This window comes from Oncorhynchus mykiss, chromosome 5 (assembly GCF_057628025.1).
Source record: "Oncorhynchus mykiss isolate SJ-2025 chromosome 5, ASM5762802v1, whole genome shotgun sequence".
NCBI lineage: Eukaryota > Metazoa > Chordata > Actinopteri > Salmoniformes > Salmonidae > Oncorhynchus > Oncorhynchus mykiss.
Genome location: NC_143026.1, coordinates 62,924,119 through 62,937,784, shown reverse-complemented (window position 1 = coordinate 62,937,784; position 13,666 = coordinate 62,924,119). Strand labels below are relative to the sequence as shown.

The 13,666-nt window shown below is 45.1% G+C and overlaps 1 protein-coding gene across 1 annotated transcript in view; it reads left to right on the top strand.

Moving 5' to 3' along the window:
- LOC110522983 (neurocan core protein) overlaps positions 1-13,666 on the top strand; it is a 201,490-nt gene that overhangs the window by 65,812 nt on the left and 122,012 nt on the right. Inside the window, exons 8-9 of the mRNA XM_036978016.2 lie at positions 579-1,460; positions 7,705-8,907. Of these exons, the coding sequence (XP_036833911.1) occupies positions 579-1,460; positions 7,705-8,907 (2,085 nt within the window). The remainder of the gene's footprint in view (positions 1-578; positions 1,461-7,704; positions 8,908-13,666) is intronic.

Here is a 13,666-nt window from a genome sequence, read left to right as displayed (position 1 = left end):
TCCCTTCTGGGATCTGAAATCTTCTACAGTAGCAACCAGCCAGTGTCTGGTATCAGCATCTGCAAGCTTTCAATACAGACTTAGAGACCCAGCAGAGTTCTGTACACTGGCTGTAGCCTCAATGTCCTTGCAGTGTCATTCTAGAGTGTTTATAATGTTACTGGACCACTGGTGATTTGTCTAACTTAGTTTCAAGTTCACTTTGGAACGATTGTACACTCCTGTGTGCTGTGTGCTGTGTGCTTGGATTTGATTGTGTTTGTGCAGTGTGTGGTCTGCATTACCTCCTCGGCGTGTCATGGAGGATGATTGACAGGGACTAAATTGATTACAGACGTAATGAAGTCTTATCTTAAACTTTTCCCTAAAAGAAAGTAACCCAAAGAGAGAGGAAGAACATGTCTATATGTATTATTTATACTTTATTATTGAAACAAAACCAAAAACAGAGGTCATCAACATATAAGAATATGGACGATTCACAGCTTATTTCAAAGATTATTATTTAAAGCCCATGCCTTATTGCCAGGAAAGCAAATAAGAATGCTAATATATATATATATTTTATATAATTCCAGAACGTGATGCAGGAGTCCAGGCAGCTCAGCCAGGGTTCCTCCAATACAGAGAGCCAGAGAACAACTCATCAGACACTGAGCCCCAGCGCTCTGACCCCTTCCCCAAACCCTCCACCTGGACTGGCATCGTGGACCTGGACAAGGAGGGAATCAGCTCCATCGCTAGAGGCAACGAGTCCTCTGAGATCTCAGAGGAGCACGTGGTAATCCACCTCCAGCCAGGGGAGGGTACCCAGCGCTGGGGAGAGGAGAACCAGGAGACCCAGGACCGATCCAAAACTGGAGCCCCTCAGGACGCCTCCTCCAGCCCTAAGACCAAGACCAGTACCCTGAGTCTGTCTGCCCTGGAGAGTCTGGAGACCCACGGAGGTTCTGCCCAGGAGGAGGTGGAGGGTGAGGGGGAAGTGGAGGGGCGTTTCGGGTCGTCCGACTCCCCTCTTTCCTCCCAGACCTCTCCAACGCTCCAGGCTCAGACTGCCAATAGCGTTCTCCACAGCTTCGTCAACAACCTGATGAATCCCTTCAAGTATTGGACAGGCTCTGTGGAGACCGACACAGAGGCCCCTCCCCCAGCCACACCTGCCTCACTGCCCGAGGGGACATTATCTGTGGCAGACCAGGAACCCCCAGGGTCGGCTAAGGTCAACCCCACCGAAGGGAGGCCCAATCTTGGCAGCAAAGGAAGCACTGACAGCGGCGTCATGGAGCATCGGAGTGGAGGCTCCTCGCTCAAGACATCCACCGGTGGGCTCACCAGCTCAGAGGAGGGTCTAACTGAGCAGGAGAAAGAGGTGGTCCCATTTGGCCCTGTGATCCTGTACACACAGCCAGGGAGGGATCCAAGCACATCCCTAACCAACCCTTCAGCCTCCTCATCTAATGGTAAGAGCCACCTGCAATCCATCCATCAGAGAGGCTGTGTGGCTTGTCTGAGTACACCCTGTCTCTTTATAATGTAGTTCATTACATTTTCTCTCTAAAAGTAATTTTCTTTTTTCGTTCCTATTTCCGAGGCATATTGCCGGTCTCAGTATTTTCTTCCAAATCAATGGCTTGTGTGAAATTGAAAATGCGCTGTTTACGAAGGCAGTACATTGAACATATGGTTTCTATGGATCGCCAGCTATGGTGAGGTTTGTTTCATACTGTTAGACACTGTCTCAGGACAATATTTATGGGAGAAACATTCAGCCACTTTGTGGAGGACAATGGAAGTAGAATAGGAAAATTATTCCAAATTGATATTCTGCATTTCAGATTGTTGCTCCTAGACACCGTCTCTGTGTCACAGATGTTAGAATTTCCAGAATATCAAAACATTACTCCCATTTCCTTCTTTGTTTTTCCCAGGGAGAAATTACATTGAATTTATATGCACTTTGAGTGTATTTTAGCACTTGTTCAGAGCCATCCTTCACTAAGCCTGCTTCCAGCAGAGGTGACAAATGCAGTGTAAAGAGGAAAATTAGAGCAGAGAGCGAATCAGGCCAAAGCAATAGCTGATGTGAATAGATAAAAATAAGGTCTATCTGGAATCAGGTCGCCATGCTGAGCTTGTGTGTGTGTGTGTGCGCGCGTGTGTGTGTGTGTTTGTGTGCGCGCGCATCTGTCTCTCTGTGTACATGTCTACGTCCGTGTGTAGGTGTACGTGTGTGTGTGTGTTCATGTCTACTTCTGTCTGTTGGCTCAGTGACCAAAACCCCTGTTAATTCTCCATAGAGCTGAGCTAGGTGTGTGGGTCGTAAAGGTCACCATATTGGGATATTCCCCACTTGAGAGCCCTGCGACTTCAAACCACAATCAATAGCTGTGATTCCTCTGCTGTGCAAAGGCAACCAAGCAATGTTTAATCATACGGGCCACCACTTACACAACACAGTCACCAGGGCTAAGAATAGAGAGAACGAGCTTGTCGCGCACAGAGGTGTTTAAGTTGGTTCAATAAAGGTAGGGCCCCTTCTATGGCCAGGACGCCTTGAAACCAAAAAGCTTAAACCCAAGGTGTTAATGTTTCATGCTGGATGAAAATATAGCTTTAGTCTGCTTACATTATTCACAGCCTCTTTCCAATGAATGCAGGGCTGGCTAGGTGCTCATTGCCGCACTCTTTGCCATCTACGTCTCCCCCATTTAGGACGGCCCTGGGTGAACGCAGGCGGTCATTATCAATGGCGTTGATGAGCGGAGGGAAACCCTGAAGGACAAAAAGAAGAGAGGAGGCATCAGGAAGTGGCTTTTGAAGTTTTTTAGGAAGCTGTTTCAATTGATACATCCTCTTAAAGTGGCATCGCTCGCTTGATATTAACTACTTTATTGAGCACTGCGGGCTGTTACTTGCATCTCTGAAATCTTCATTATCGATACTGCCATTTTTATTATTCTGACTGGCAGGAAGCTAGGGTGGAGAATTGTGAAGAAGCACAGTCTCAAGTAAAGTGCCAGGAAAGACATTGCATGTGAATCTTGACACTTGAACCTCAATCCCTAATTTCCCACATAGCTTTAGCAAAGCATCGTGGGAATAAATCATTTCGGTAAAACATCACATTCCAGACAGACATGATTCACACGCCACATAATAACTTTTCCCTGTCATCTTTACTAGACGCCATATCTTACTGCATGTGTGCTAGCGCGCGTGTGTTAGCGTATGTGGTAGTATTACGGATGTCACGCGTCTTGCTTAGCAAGTACAGCTTCCTCCTGATTCGTCTCAAAAAGAGGATTGAACCCAGGACCTCTGCTTTGCTAGCACACGTGACCACCCTCCCAAAGCGTGTTACCAGTCACGCCATGTGAAAAGCTAACACAAGTGGGAACTCTTCAGGCTGAGGAGTAGATTTCACACATCCCCATGTGCTACACTAGCGTGTGTGGGTGTGTGCTAGTGTGTGTGTATGTGAGGCCTTGTGTGTGTGTGTGTGTGTGAGTCCGCGTCCATGTGTGTGAGTCTGTGTGTGTTAATTAGATGCCGAATCTTACAACAATAGTGCTGAGACTGCATTAATATAATGTGTCCCGGAGAAGGCTTCAACCCTTCTCCCATTATGCTTTGTGACCTGAGGGTTCGACTCTGCTTGTTTACCCCAGAAAGAGACGGATAAACAGCTGATATACAGCACCGCTGTCACTGAAAACCCACAATGGAGCATATAATTGACTTGCCTCGATTTAGCCGTTTGTAGGCAATTTATCACAGTACGATGATGTTTGGTTTGTGTTGACTTATTGTATGCCTAAACTCACGGCAAACGACAGCAGTGAAATATGACATTCATAATACGGGGCCTGGCATGAAATTATCGTAACGCATTCTGTGTATAATAGGCTCTTTTTATTTAATATATAAGCCATTAGAATAGATCATCCGACTTGATTAATGAATTTAATCACTCATTATCTCATCAGTATGTGAAGGCAAAGTGGTTAAGTAGCTATTATTCCAATAATTAATTAGATAATAACACAGTCTACATCTCTTATGTAAATGAATCCGCACTCGTATAGTACATAGGCGAAGGCAACATGCAGACCTCTGAATAATTTAGTATTTTTTTTATATTTCATTTGTCGACATATTTGTGTATGTTTCTACCCACAGTAATTTGTTGTATTATGTAGTACAACCAGAGCCCCTGCTGTGGTGCTTTGCACCTCAGAGAGCACTCTCTGCTGTTCTGTGTTAAGCTAGACTTAGAAGCTGACTTTGAGGTACTCTATACTGTACAGTGCCTTCAGACAGTGTTCATGCTCCTTCACTTATTCAACATTTTGTTGTGTTACAGTCTGAATTCAAAATGGATTCAATCTTTTTTTTTTTTCACCCATCTACACACTATACCCCATAATGACCAAGTGAAGACATGTTTTTATAAATCTTTGCAAATTTATTGAAAATTAAATACAGAAATATCTCATTTACATAAGTATTCACACCCCCTTTGCTATGCCACTCCAAAATTGAGCTCAGGTGCATCCCGTTTCCTTTGATCATCCTTGAGATGTGCATGCCAGAGCAGAAACTATACCATGAAGTCCGAGGAACTGTCCGTAGATCTCCGAGATGGAATTGTAATGAGGCATATATCTAGGGAAGGGTATAAAACCATTTCTAGTGTGGAAAGTTTCCAAGAGCACAGTGGTCTCCGTTGGGAAATGGATAGAATATGGAACTACCCAGACTCTGCCTAGAGCTGGCCGTCTGACCAAACTGAGCAACCATGCAAGAAGGACCTTGGTCAGGAAGTGACCAAGAACCCAATGACCACTCTGACAGAACAACAGGTTTCCTTGGCTGAGTCTCTATGGCACTTCACCAATCCGGGCTTTTCACGTGCCTTTTTTGCAAGCTCCAGGCGTGCTGTCATGTCAGGATTAGCTACCACCAGACAGAAGCCACTCCTGAGAAAAAGGCACATGACAGCACACCTGGAGTTTGCAAAAAGGCACGTGAAAGACAGACCAAAAGGCAAAAGAGGATGTTGTCTGATGAGACAAAAATGTTACTCTTTGGCCTGAATGCAAAGCGCTACTGTATATCTGGAGAAAACCAGGCTCAGCTCATCACCCATCTAACACCATCCCTACCATTAAGCATGGTAGTGGTAGCATCATAATATGGGGATGCTTTTCAGCGGCATGGACTGGGAGACTGGTAAGGATAGAAGGAACAATGAATGATGCCAAATACAGACAAATCCTTGATGAGAACCTGCTTCAGAGTGCAAACCTTAGGGGTGAAGATTTACATTCCAACAGGACAATGATCCCAATCATACAGCCAAAGCAATGCTGGAATGGCTTCAGAACAAGGAATGTCAAAGTCTTTGACTGGCACAGCCAAAGCACAGACTTGAATCTCATTGACAATCTGTGGAAAGACTTGAAGATTGCTGTTCACCACCGCTCCCCCTCTAACTTAACAGAGTTTGAGAAAATCTGCAAGGAAGAATGAACAATCAAAATCCCCAAATCCAGATGTGCAAAGCTGGTACAGACATACCCAAGACGACTCAAAGCTGTACTCGCCGCCAAAGGTGCTTCTACAAAGTATTGAATCAGGGGTGTGACTGCTTATGTAAATTAAGTATTTCATTTTCAATAAATGTGCAAACAATTCTAAAAACATGTTTTCACTGTCATCATAGGGTATTGTGTGTAGACGGGCTTTGAGTTTTGAATCCAGGCTGTAACACAGATCTGTGTGTGTGGTGTATGTAGGCACCTGACCTGAACCATAAGAGAAACTAGGCATCTACCACCCCACTATCAGATTAGGTGGGGCAATGTAGCCTGTTTTTTGTCCCCTCACTTTTGTTTTGAAATCACCATCACCCACTAATTCAATTTTTTGCAGATTAAGTGTTTATCGTTTACAAATTAGCCAATGTTCTCTTCTCCTCTCACTTTGGCCAATGCAGTGCTCCTCACAAAAGTGATTGCTGTCCTCATTATGAAATTAGCAACTTTACCCTGTATATATAAAAATGAACATATGAATGAAGTTTTTAAGGCAAAACTACCAAAACCATTGCTGATGCTGAACCTGAACAATCAAAATAATATATATTGTAAACCCCTTTTAGCAGGTATAGCCAGATGAGAGATGTCTCTGATAGCTTACTTTTATTCTGGAAAAACACAAATGTTAACAGCGCATAGATAACAATAACCTAGCAAATTACATAGGATGTCACTCAATTAATAAGCCTAATATCACATTAAGCCATTTTAGCATTTGAATACTGAAGGTTACGTGCAGATGTGCAAGATCAGGAACAGGCCGCCTACCTGGAGTTGGTAAGCGTGCGAAACTGGGCACAGTTTGACTAGGCTGTTATTGCCTGGGGTTGTTCAGCATGCTTAAATGACTTGCAGAACAGTGACTGTCAACACAGTTAAATGCAGTTCAACACTGAAGGGGAGGACACATCAGTTGTCACAAAAGATGAGAGAGGTATTTTTGGAAGGTTAAAATAATTGAATATGAGCAACAACAACAAAAAACTTAACCACCGATTCGTCACATTTGAATCTATTCTGTGACTGATGCGTGCTACATTTGGATCGGTTTGGGATCCGCAGACCAATGCACCGGGGACCAATGCATATCTGTGAATCTTTACATCCCTACTGTCTAATACAGTAATACCCTGAAGAGATGCACTACTGAAAAGCAAGCCACACAGTTCGTCTGAATAATTCATAGTGTAGATACAGTATGGTGTAGTATATTAACAAGAAGGAGCAAAGCGGTGTGCTTAATCTGAATAAGCAATGGTGTAGATCAGGGTTGGGGTCAATTCCATTTCAATTCCAGTCATTTCAGAAATTAAACCAAATTCCAATTCCATTTGAAATGTTTTCTCATTGAAAAGCATGGAAGATAATTGGAATTTCAGTGCATTTGCTGGATTGTCTGGAATTTAAATGGAATTGACCCCAACCCTGGCGTATATATCGTATAGTATAGGAAGTCAAATAAAGGATATTGTTTTTTTTACACGTTTTTACTGTTGTGTACAGGGATTGGTTGACTGTAGCTTGGTTTGGGGTCTAGGAGAGTTTCTATGGAATGGGAAAAGAGACAGAGTATGAAGTGTGAAATTGCCTTGGCCAGATTCTCTTAATTTGTGTGCTGGGCCTGATATGCAATATGGGTCTGCTACTGCGCTTTGTGCTGGAATACAAACAGCTGCACCATTATTTGTACTACGATGGAATAAATGAGAATAAATATTTTCACAGATTTAGCAAGAATTATAGTCAATTGTTGCCGTGAATGAGGGTTTGCCTCCAGCATACAAATGAATAACCATCCTTCCTGGGGTTCTATACAACAACCAATCACCATTTAATATCTTACACTTTATTTCTGTTTGCATATGGAAAACCCTGTACACTATGTCACACATCTGGGTATAAAGATATAAGAATGGATAAATAATATAAAAAGGATGATACATAATGAAACTCGATTTTAATTATTTAAATATAATGACTGCTGCACTGGAGGCTGCGTGGCAGCCGTGTTTTATGATTGCTTATTTAATGCGCATTTAATTAAAATAATACAACCGATTTCCCTCCCACTCTAAGTTAATGAATGCGTGTTGTCCCCCTGCAGGATTCACAGAACTGGGGCCCGGTGGTAGTAGCAAGACTGTGGAGGCTTTGAATGTATCAGGAGGCCCCCACCATGGCACCAGGTATGAGCTGGCTTCATCCCCAGGGGCCCCGGCACAAGCCACAGGCAGCCAGCTGAGATGGGCCCTCAAGGCCATGAAGGGTTCTAAGCTTGTGCCGGAGGGACACATGGCGTACGTGGGGAAGGATTCCACCTGGGAGCCAATGGAGGCCAAAGCAGGGCCCCTGGAGGTCATGACCCTGCCAACCAGCCCAGAGAACTACTCTGGCGAGGGGAGGGACCAGGATGAGGACCACAGCATCCCCCATGACGTCCTAGAAAGAGAGGAGGGGGATAAAGAGACAGAGACGGAGGGAAGCGGGAGAGGAGTGAACGACTTACCAAGAGGCTTTGGATCTAACGGTAACAGCAATCCAGCCAGCGGTGCCAGCAGCAGCACAAAGCCTCCTGTGTCTGGACTGAAACCCACCCAGACCCAAACCCAGAGCCAGACAGTAGCAGAACACACCACTATCTCCCAGTGGCAGCTGGTGGACCAGCCCACCACCTCACCTGCAGCTGCTGCTTCTGCTGCAGGCTCCAGCCAGGGCCCAGGGGGAACCGTTGAGGAGGCCAGGGGAGAGATTGTCTATGTCCGACGCCCCACTGAGAAACTGCTTCCAGCCACCTCCAGTAAGAAAGATGGCTTCTCCCCTGTGATCAGGAAGCAGAACCTGAACACAACCAGAGTGACTGAGAGACAACGCAGCCTAGATGAGGCCACCACACCTGGGGTTACCTCCAGACCTGCAGCCCCTATGGAGCCCCTGACCACCATCAAAACCTCCACAGCAGACACCCAGAGAACAGATTCCACCAGGGAGCCTCCTATCTCCATCATATGGGTTCCGGTGGAGAGAGAGAAGACAATCAGTACCACACCTCTGACCAGAGATGGACCACAAACGGCCACAGCTTCCACTCAGTTGACCACGCCATTGTCCATTCTGAAGAGCAGCGATCGTGAGGCCGAGTCCAGGTTGGCCGTTTCAGAGTCATTCGTGGTTGGAAAAGGGTGGAAGCCTTTGGGAGGGAGGAACCCCAAATCTAAGGAGGACAAAACCCTTGTGATCACAGAGAAGACAGAGAAGAACCCTTTTGGTGTCATTGTGCCCACCTGGGGCTATGACCTCAACCCTTCAGGTAGGTTCTCTATTGTCTATATTACCATCAACATTATCAGCTTTTATGTAATCATGCTGTATAATTATAAAATCTATTCCTCATCATAATATGCTGCTAATCTGTAGGAGGGGATCTGACGCCCCACGATCGATTTCATGATGTTGCCGATGCTCTCTCTCTCTCTCTCTCTCTCTCTCTCTCTCTCTCTCTCTTTCTCTGTCTCTGTCTCTGTCTCTGTCTCTGTCTCTGTTTCTGTCTGTCTCTGTGTCTCTGGCTCTCTATCTATGTATATATGTATGTCGGGCATCAGAGAGGGCTGCTGTAAACAAAGAGGGGCTGTGAACTGGTTGAATGGAAACAGCCCTGGTGTAGTAATTAGAGGGTCAGGGTTAGTGCAATTAGGCAGGCTGTGAGAGGCTGAGCTCTTAGGCCCCGGCAAATCAATGTTGACGGAAGCTAGAAGATGCGAGCTGTAATTGACTCTTCCCCACCCCGTCTCTCGCCGAGCGAGGCCCTTGTCTATGTTCAGAAGGATACAGCATGTATAGACTTGTAAACATTGAGTCACCCTGATGGGAATGGGGTTTAATTTTTTACTCCACAATGAAGGCAGGAAGGGAAGGTAACATCCTTGGTTGAAGAGTTTTATTTTCTCTTGGCCTCGTTTAAAATCCACACAGTAGGGCTGACTTCCTGCTTAGAAAGTTCTAGTGAAATATTTAAATACCTATTTCGGTGCAAAGTTCATGTCCGTGAAAGGAACACTGATGCCCTATGTAGAATAAATGACTATGAATGAATAATGCAGCATAGCACATCTGGTAGCTGCATATCTTGGAATGCATGCCTCAAATGTCCTTTATCACTGTACGACTTTGTTTCCTACATCCAACCACATCCAGCTGGATTGAGTGAGTGAGCAGGTAAATAAAAGGGTAGATCAGGGCCCAGGGTGAGGGGAGAGAGAGGGATGAGAGGAGGAGGAGGGGCAGTGTTTGTCCTTTCTTACTTCTGCAGGTGGAAGTTCATAAGCCCCTTTAATCAATGATCAGCTACTGCAGTAACACTGTCCCCGAGCCCCACAACACAGCCCAGATCTGTCCTGGAAAAATAGCCTTGCCCCCTCTCTCTTTCTATCGCTACCTCTCTCTCTCAATTTCAATTTAAGGACTTTATTGGCATGGGAAACATATGTTTATATTGCCAAAGCAAGTGAAATAGATAATAAACAAAGAGAAAATGTACAGTAAACACTCTCTCTCTCTCTCTCTCTCTCTCTCGCTCTCGCTCTGTCCTTCTCTCGCCACTCCTTTTTGTGGTCTCTCACCCACCCCCTTCACTCTCTCTCTCTTTCTCTCTCTAGCTATCTCATCATGATATCAGTATAGGGTATTGTTGTAATGTGCTGGTCTCAGCCCCCTCCCCCTTAACAGAGGGTTGTCTTTAATGGAAGCTTCTCTAATGTAAAACATGTAACGTGTGGTATTCCGTAAGGGAGCTGTCTTGGCCCTACTGTCTTCTATTTTTACGATGTCAACCTGATCGTGTCTGGTGTGTCCTGATCGTGTCTGGTATTGGGGGACAAAATCAACATGCACGCGACGGCGCACGCGCTCAAGTGGTCAAGTCAGCATGTAAGGGGTTAATTACTCTTCCTCATTTGCATAATGTACAATCTAAAGCAAATTTACTCAGTGACACTATGACAGAGTATCTGGAAATGGAGGTGGAACTACATTGTTTTATATTCAAGTATACTGCAAATGGGTTGTAAAAGTCCTCTGCCATATATCCACCTCCTTGTTTACGATCTGCTTCGTACTTCACAAGGTAACCCTGTAGGAAATTTACACAGAGACTCCCAACTTGGCATTCGTGTGCAGAGAGTTATAGAGCAGAAGGAGAAGGAGGTTTACAGTGTGCAGCCTGTCTTTCGGATCCTTAAATTACCAAACACCAATCTGAGACTCTGTCTGAGAGGTGGCAAACAGGAAATAGGAATTATGGCCTCCTTGGCTAAAGCTTTGCCAAGGCTCTTAGATGGATTAGACCCACCGCACATTAATAACCAAGAAGCCCTGAACTGGAGTGTTAAATTTGGGTTGGAGAAAACAGCATACTGTATGGCCCCTGTTTGCGGATAGTGTCGATATGGATGCTCAGTTTGTCTCCAGCCTTCGTACGAGACCTTGATACTGTGGTGTCTGTCTGGCTCTGTGAAAGGCTGTGCTGTACCCATAGACCTAAGAATATTGATTTTCTTTGTCCTGTTTCTGTCAGTGTGCCTCTTCCAGTTCCTTCAGGTTTATCTAAACTGCATGACTTCTCGTTGAACATTTCATACCAACTTCATGGGCATTAATATGGAGTTGGGCCACTCTAACAGCCTCCACTCTTCTGGGAAGGCTTTCCACTAGATGTTGGAACATTACTGCTATAACAGCCTCCACTGTTCTGGGAAGGCTTTCCACTAGATGTTGGAACATTACTGCTATAACAGCCTCCACTGTTCTGGGAAGGCTTTCCACTAGATGTTGGAACATTGCTGCAGGGACTTTCTTCCATTCAGCCACAAGAACATTAGTGAGGTCGGGCACTGATGTTGGGCGATTAGGGCTGGTTTACAGTCAGCGTTCCAATTCATCCCAAAGGTGTTCGATGGGGTTGAGGTCAGGGCTCTATGCAGGCCAGTCAAGTTCTTGCACATAGATCTCAACAAACCATTTCTGTATGGAACTCGCCTTGTGTATGGGGGCATTGTCAAGCTGAAACACTGATTTCTGTTTAGCAGTCTGATGGCCTTGAGATAGAAGCTGTTTTGCCACAAAGAAAGTACAGAATCATCTAGAATGTCATTGTATACTGTAGCATTAAGACTTCCCTTCACTGGAACTAAGGCGCCTAGCCCGAACCATTAAAAGCAGCCCCAGACCATTAATTCTCCTCCACCAAACGTTAAAGTTGGCACTATATGGGGTTGATGGGGTTTAGCCCTGACCTAGATGTATCACAACCGGTCATGATGGGGAGTCCCAGAGGGCGGCGCACAATTGGCCCAGTGTCAGGGGAGAGTTTTCCCGGGGTATGCTGTCATTGTAAATAAGAATTTGTCTTTAAATGACTTGCCTAGTTAAATAAAGGTTCAATCAAAAATACCAAACCCAGATTCGTCCGTCGGACTGCCAGATGGTGAAACGTGATGCATCGCTCCAGAGAACGCGTTTCCACTGCTCCAGAGTCGAATGGCAGTGAGCTTTACACCACTCCAGCCGGTGCTTAGCAATGCGCATGGTGATCTTAGGCTTGTGTGTGGCTGCTCGGCCATGGAAACCGATTTCATGAAGCTCCCGATGAACAGCTCTTGTGCTGACGTTGCTGACGTTGCTACCAGCGGCAGTCTGGAACTCGGTAGTGAGCGTTGCAAGGCTCACTATCGAGTTCCAGAATGCCGCTGGTAGCAACGTCAGCACAAGAACTATATATGTAGTGTATTTTATTACTCCTCTGGTAATTGTTACGTCTCCCTTCGTAATAATGTTTAGAGAGCCTCCTTGGCCCTTGGTGTTGAGGCGCGCCACAATCAATGGCCCACACTGGCCCACAAGGCCCTTAGCTAACCTCAGCAAGAATCCCTATACTCATCACCAATATCAACACAGCTTCGCCACAAATCCTCTACCATTCCCTCGTTCCCTCGTTTCTCATCGCCATCTTTCCCTCCAGTCCTCTTTTCCACGCCTTAATACGTCCATTTTCCATATCAAACGTTCATGCTGGATATAATCCCATTCGCCGGGTGCTTATTTAATGAATGGGGATTTGCTAAAGCGGCACCTTGGGGAAACTGTACTCCATGGTGGAGGAGAAGATAAAGAGGGTTACGCTAACTGTGCAAAGCATTGGCTTTCTGTGTTCCGGTAACAAGGCGAAACAAAGGAAGGAACCAAAGTGTTGAATGAGCAGACTAGTGAGTATCTCTTCGGGTTATGTAGACACTACCGCCTCACTAATACACAACTGTGCTCTTCCCGGTTCAGGATCCCACTGGTTTTTCCTTATGTGGCTTTATATAGATGAGTCCCATAGATAATCCTGTCTTATTTTAGGACATCCTATTGAAGGAATAGTATCCAAAGCAGATTTTGAATGAATGTTTTATCTGTCTTCAAGCGTATTGTAGGAAGGCTTCCTCTCCACTGTGTAAGCACTGAAGCTCCATCCATAGTGTTGATGTATCTGTATTGTTTCTCTGAGAGAGATGGTCCCTTGGTGGACCAACTTCACGTGCTACTCACAGAAAGGTCATACAACATTATGATGCAAAGGACAGCGAGGGCAACACCATGTGGTAACACTTCTCGTGTGAGTGCCCTCTTTGCATTGTAGGCACATTTATAACACTTTACATCACAGGTGTCAAACTCATTCCACGGAGGGCCGAGGTTCAGCGGGTTTTCGCTCCTCCCTTGTACTTGATTGATGACTTAAGGTCACTGAGTAGTAAGGAACTCCCCACATCTGGTTGTCTAGGGCTTAATTCAAAAGCAAAAACCTGCAGAGACTCGGCCCTCCTACATGGAATGAGTTTGACACCCCTGCTTTAGATGAAATGCTGGATACATAATAATCACACACAGATTTTATTATTCATAATAAAAACCACTACGAAGTGTCACCAATATTGCTTTTGTGAGATTAGATGTTTTTTGTATTCCTTTTTGAAACAAAAACTCTCAGTGAAACCGACTTAAAGGGCTGTGACAGTATCACAGTTTTT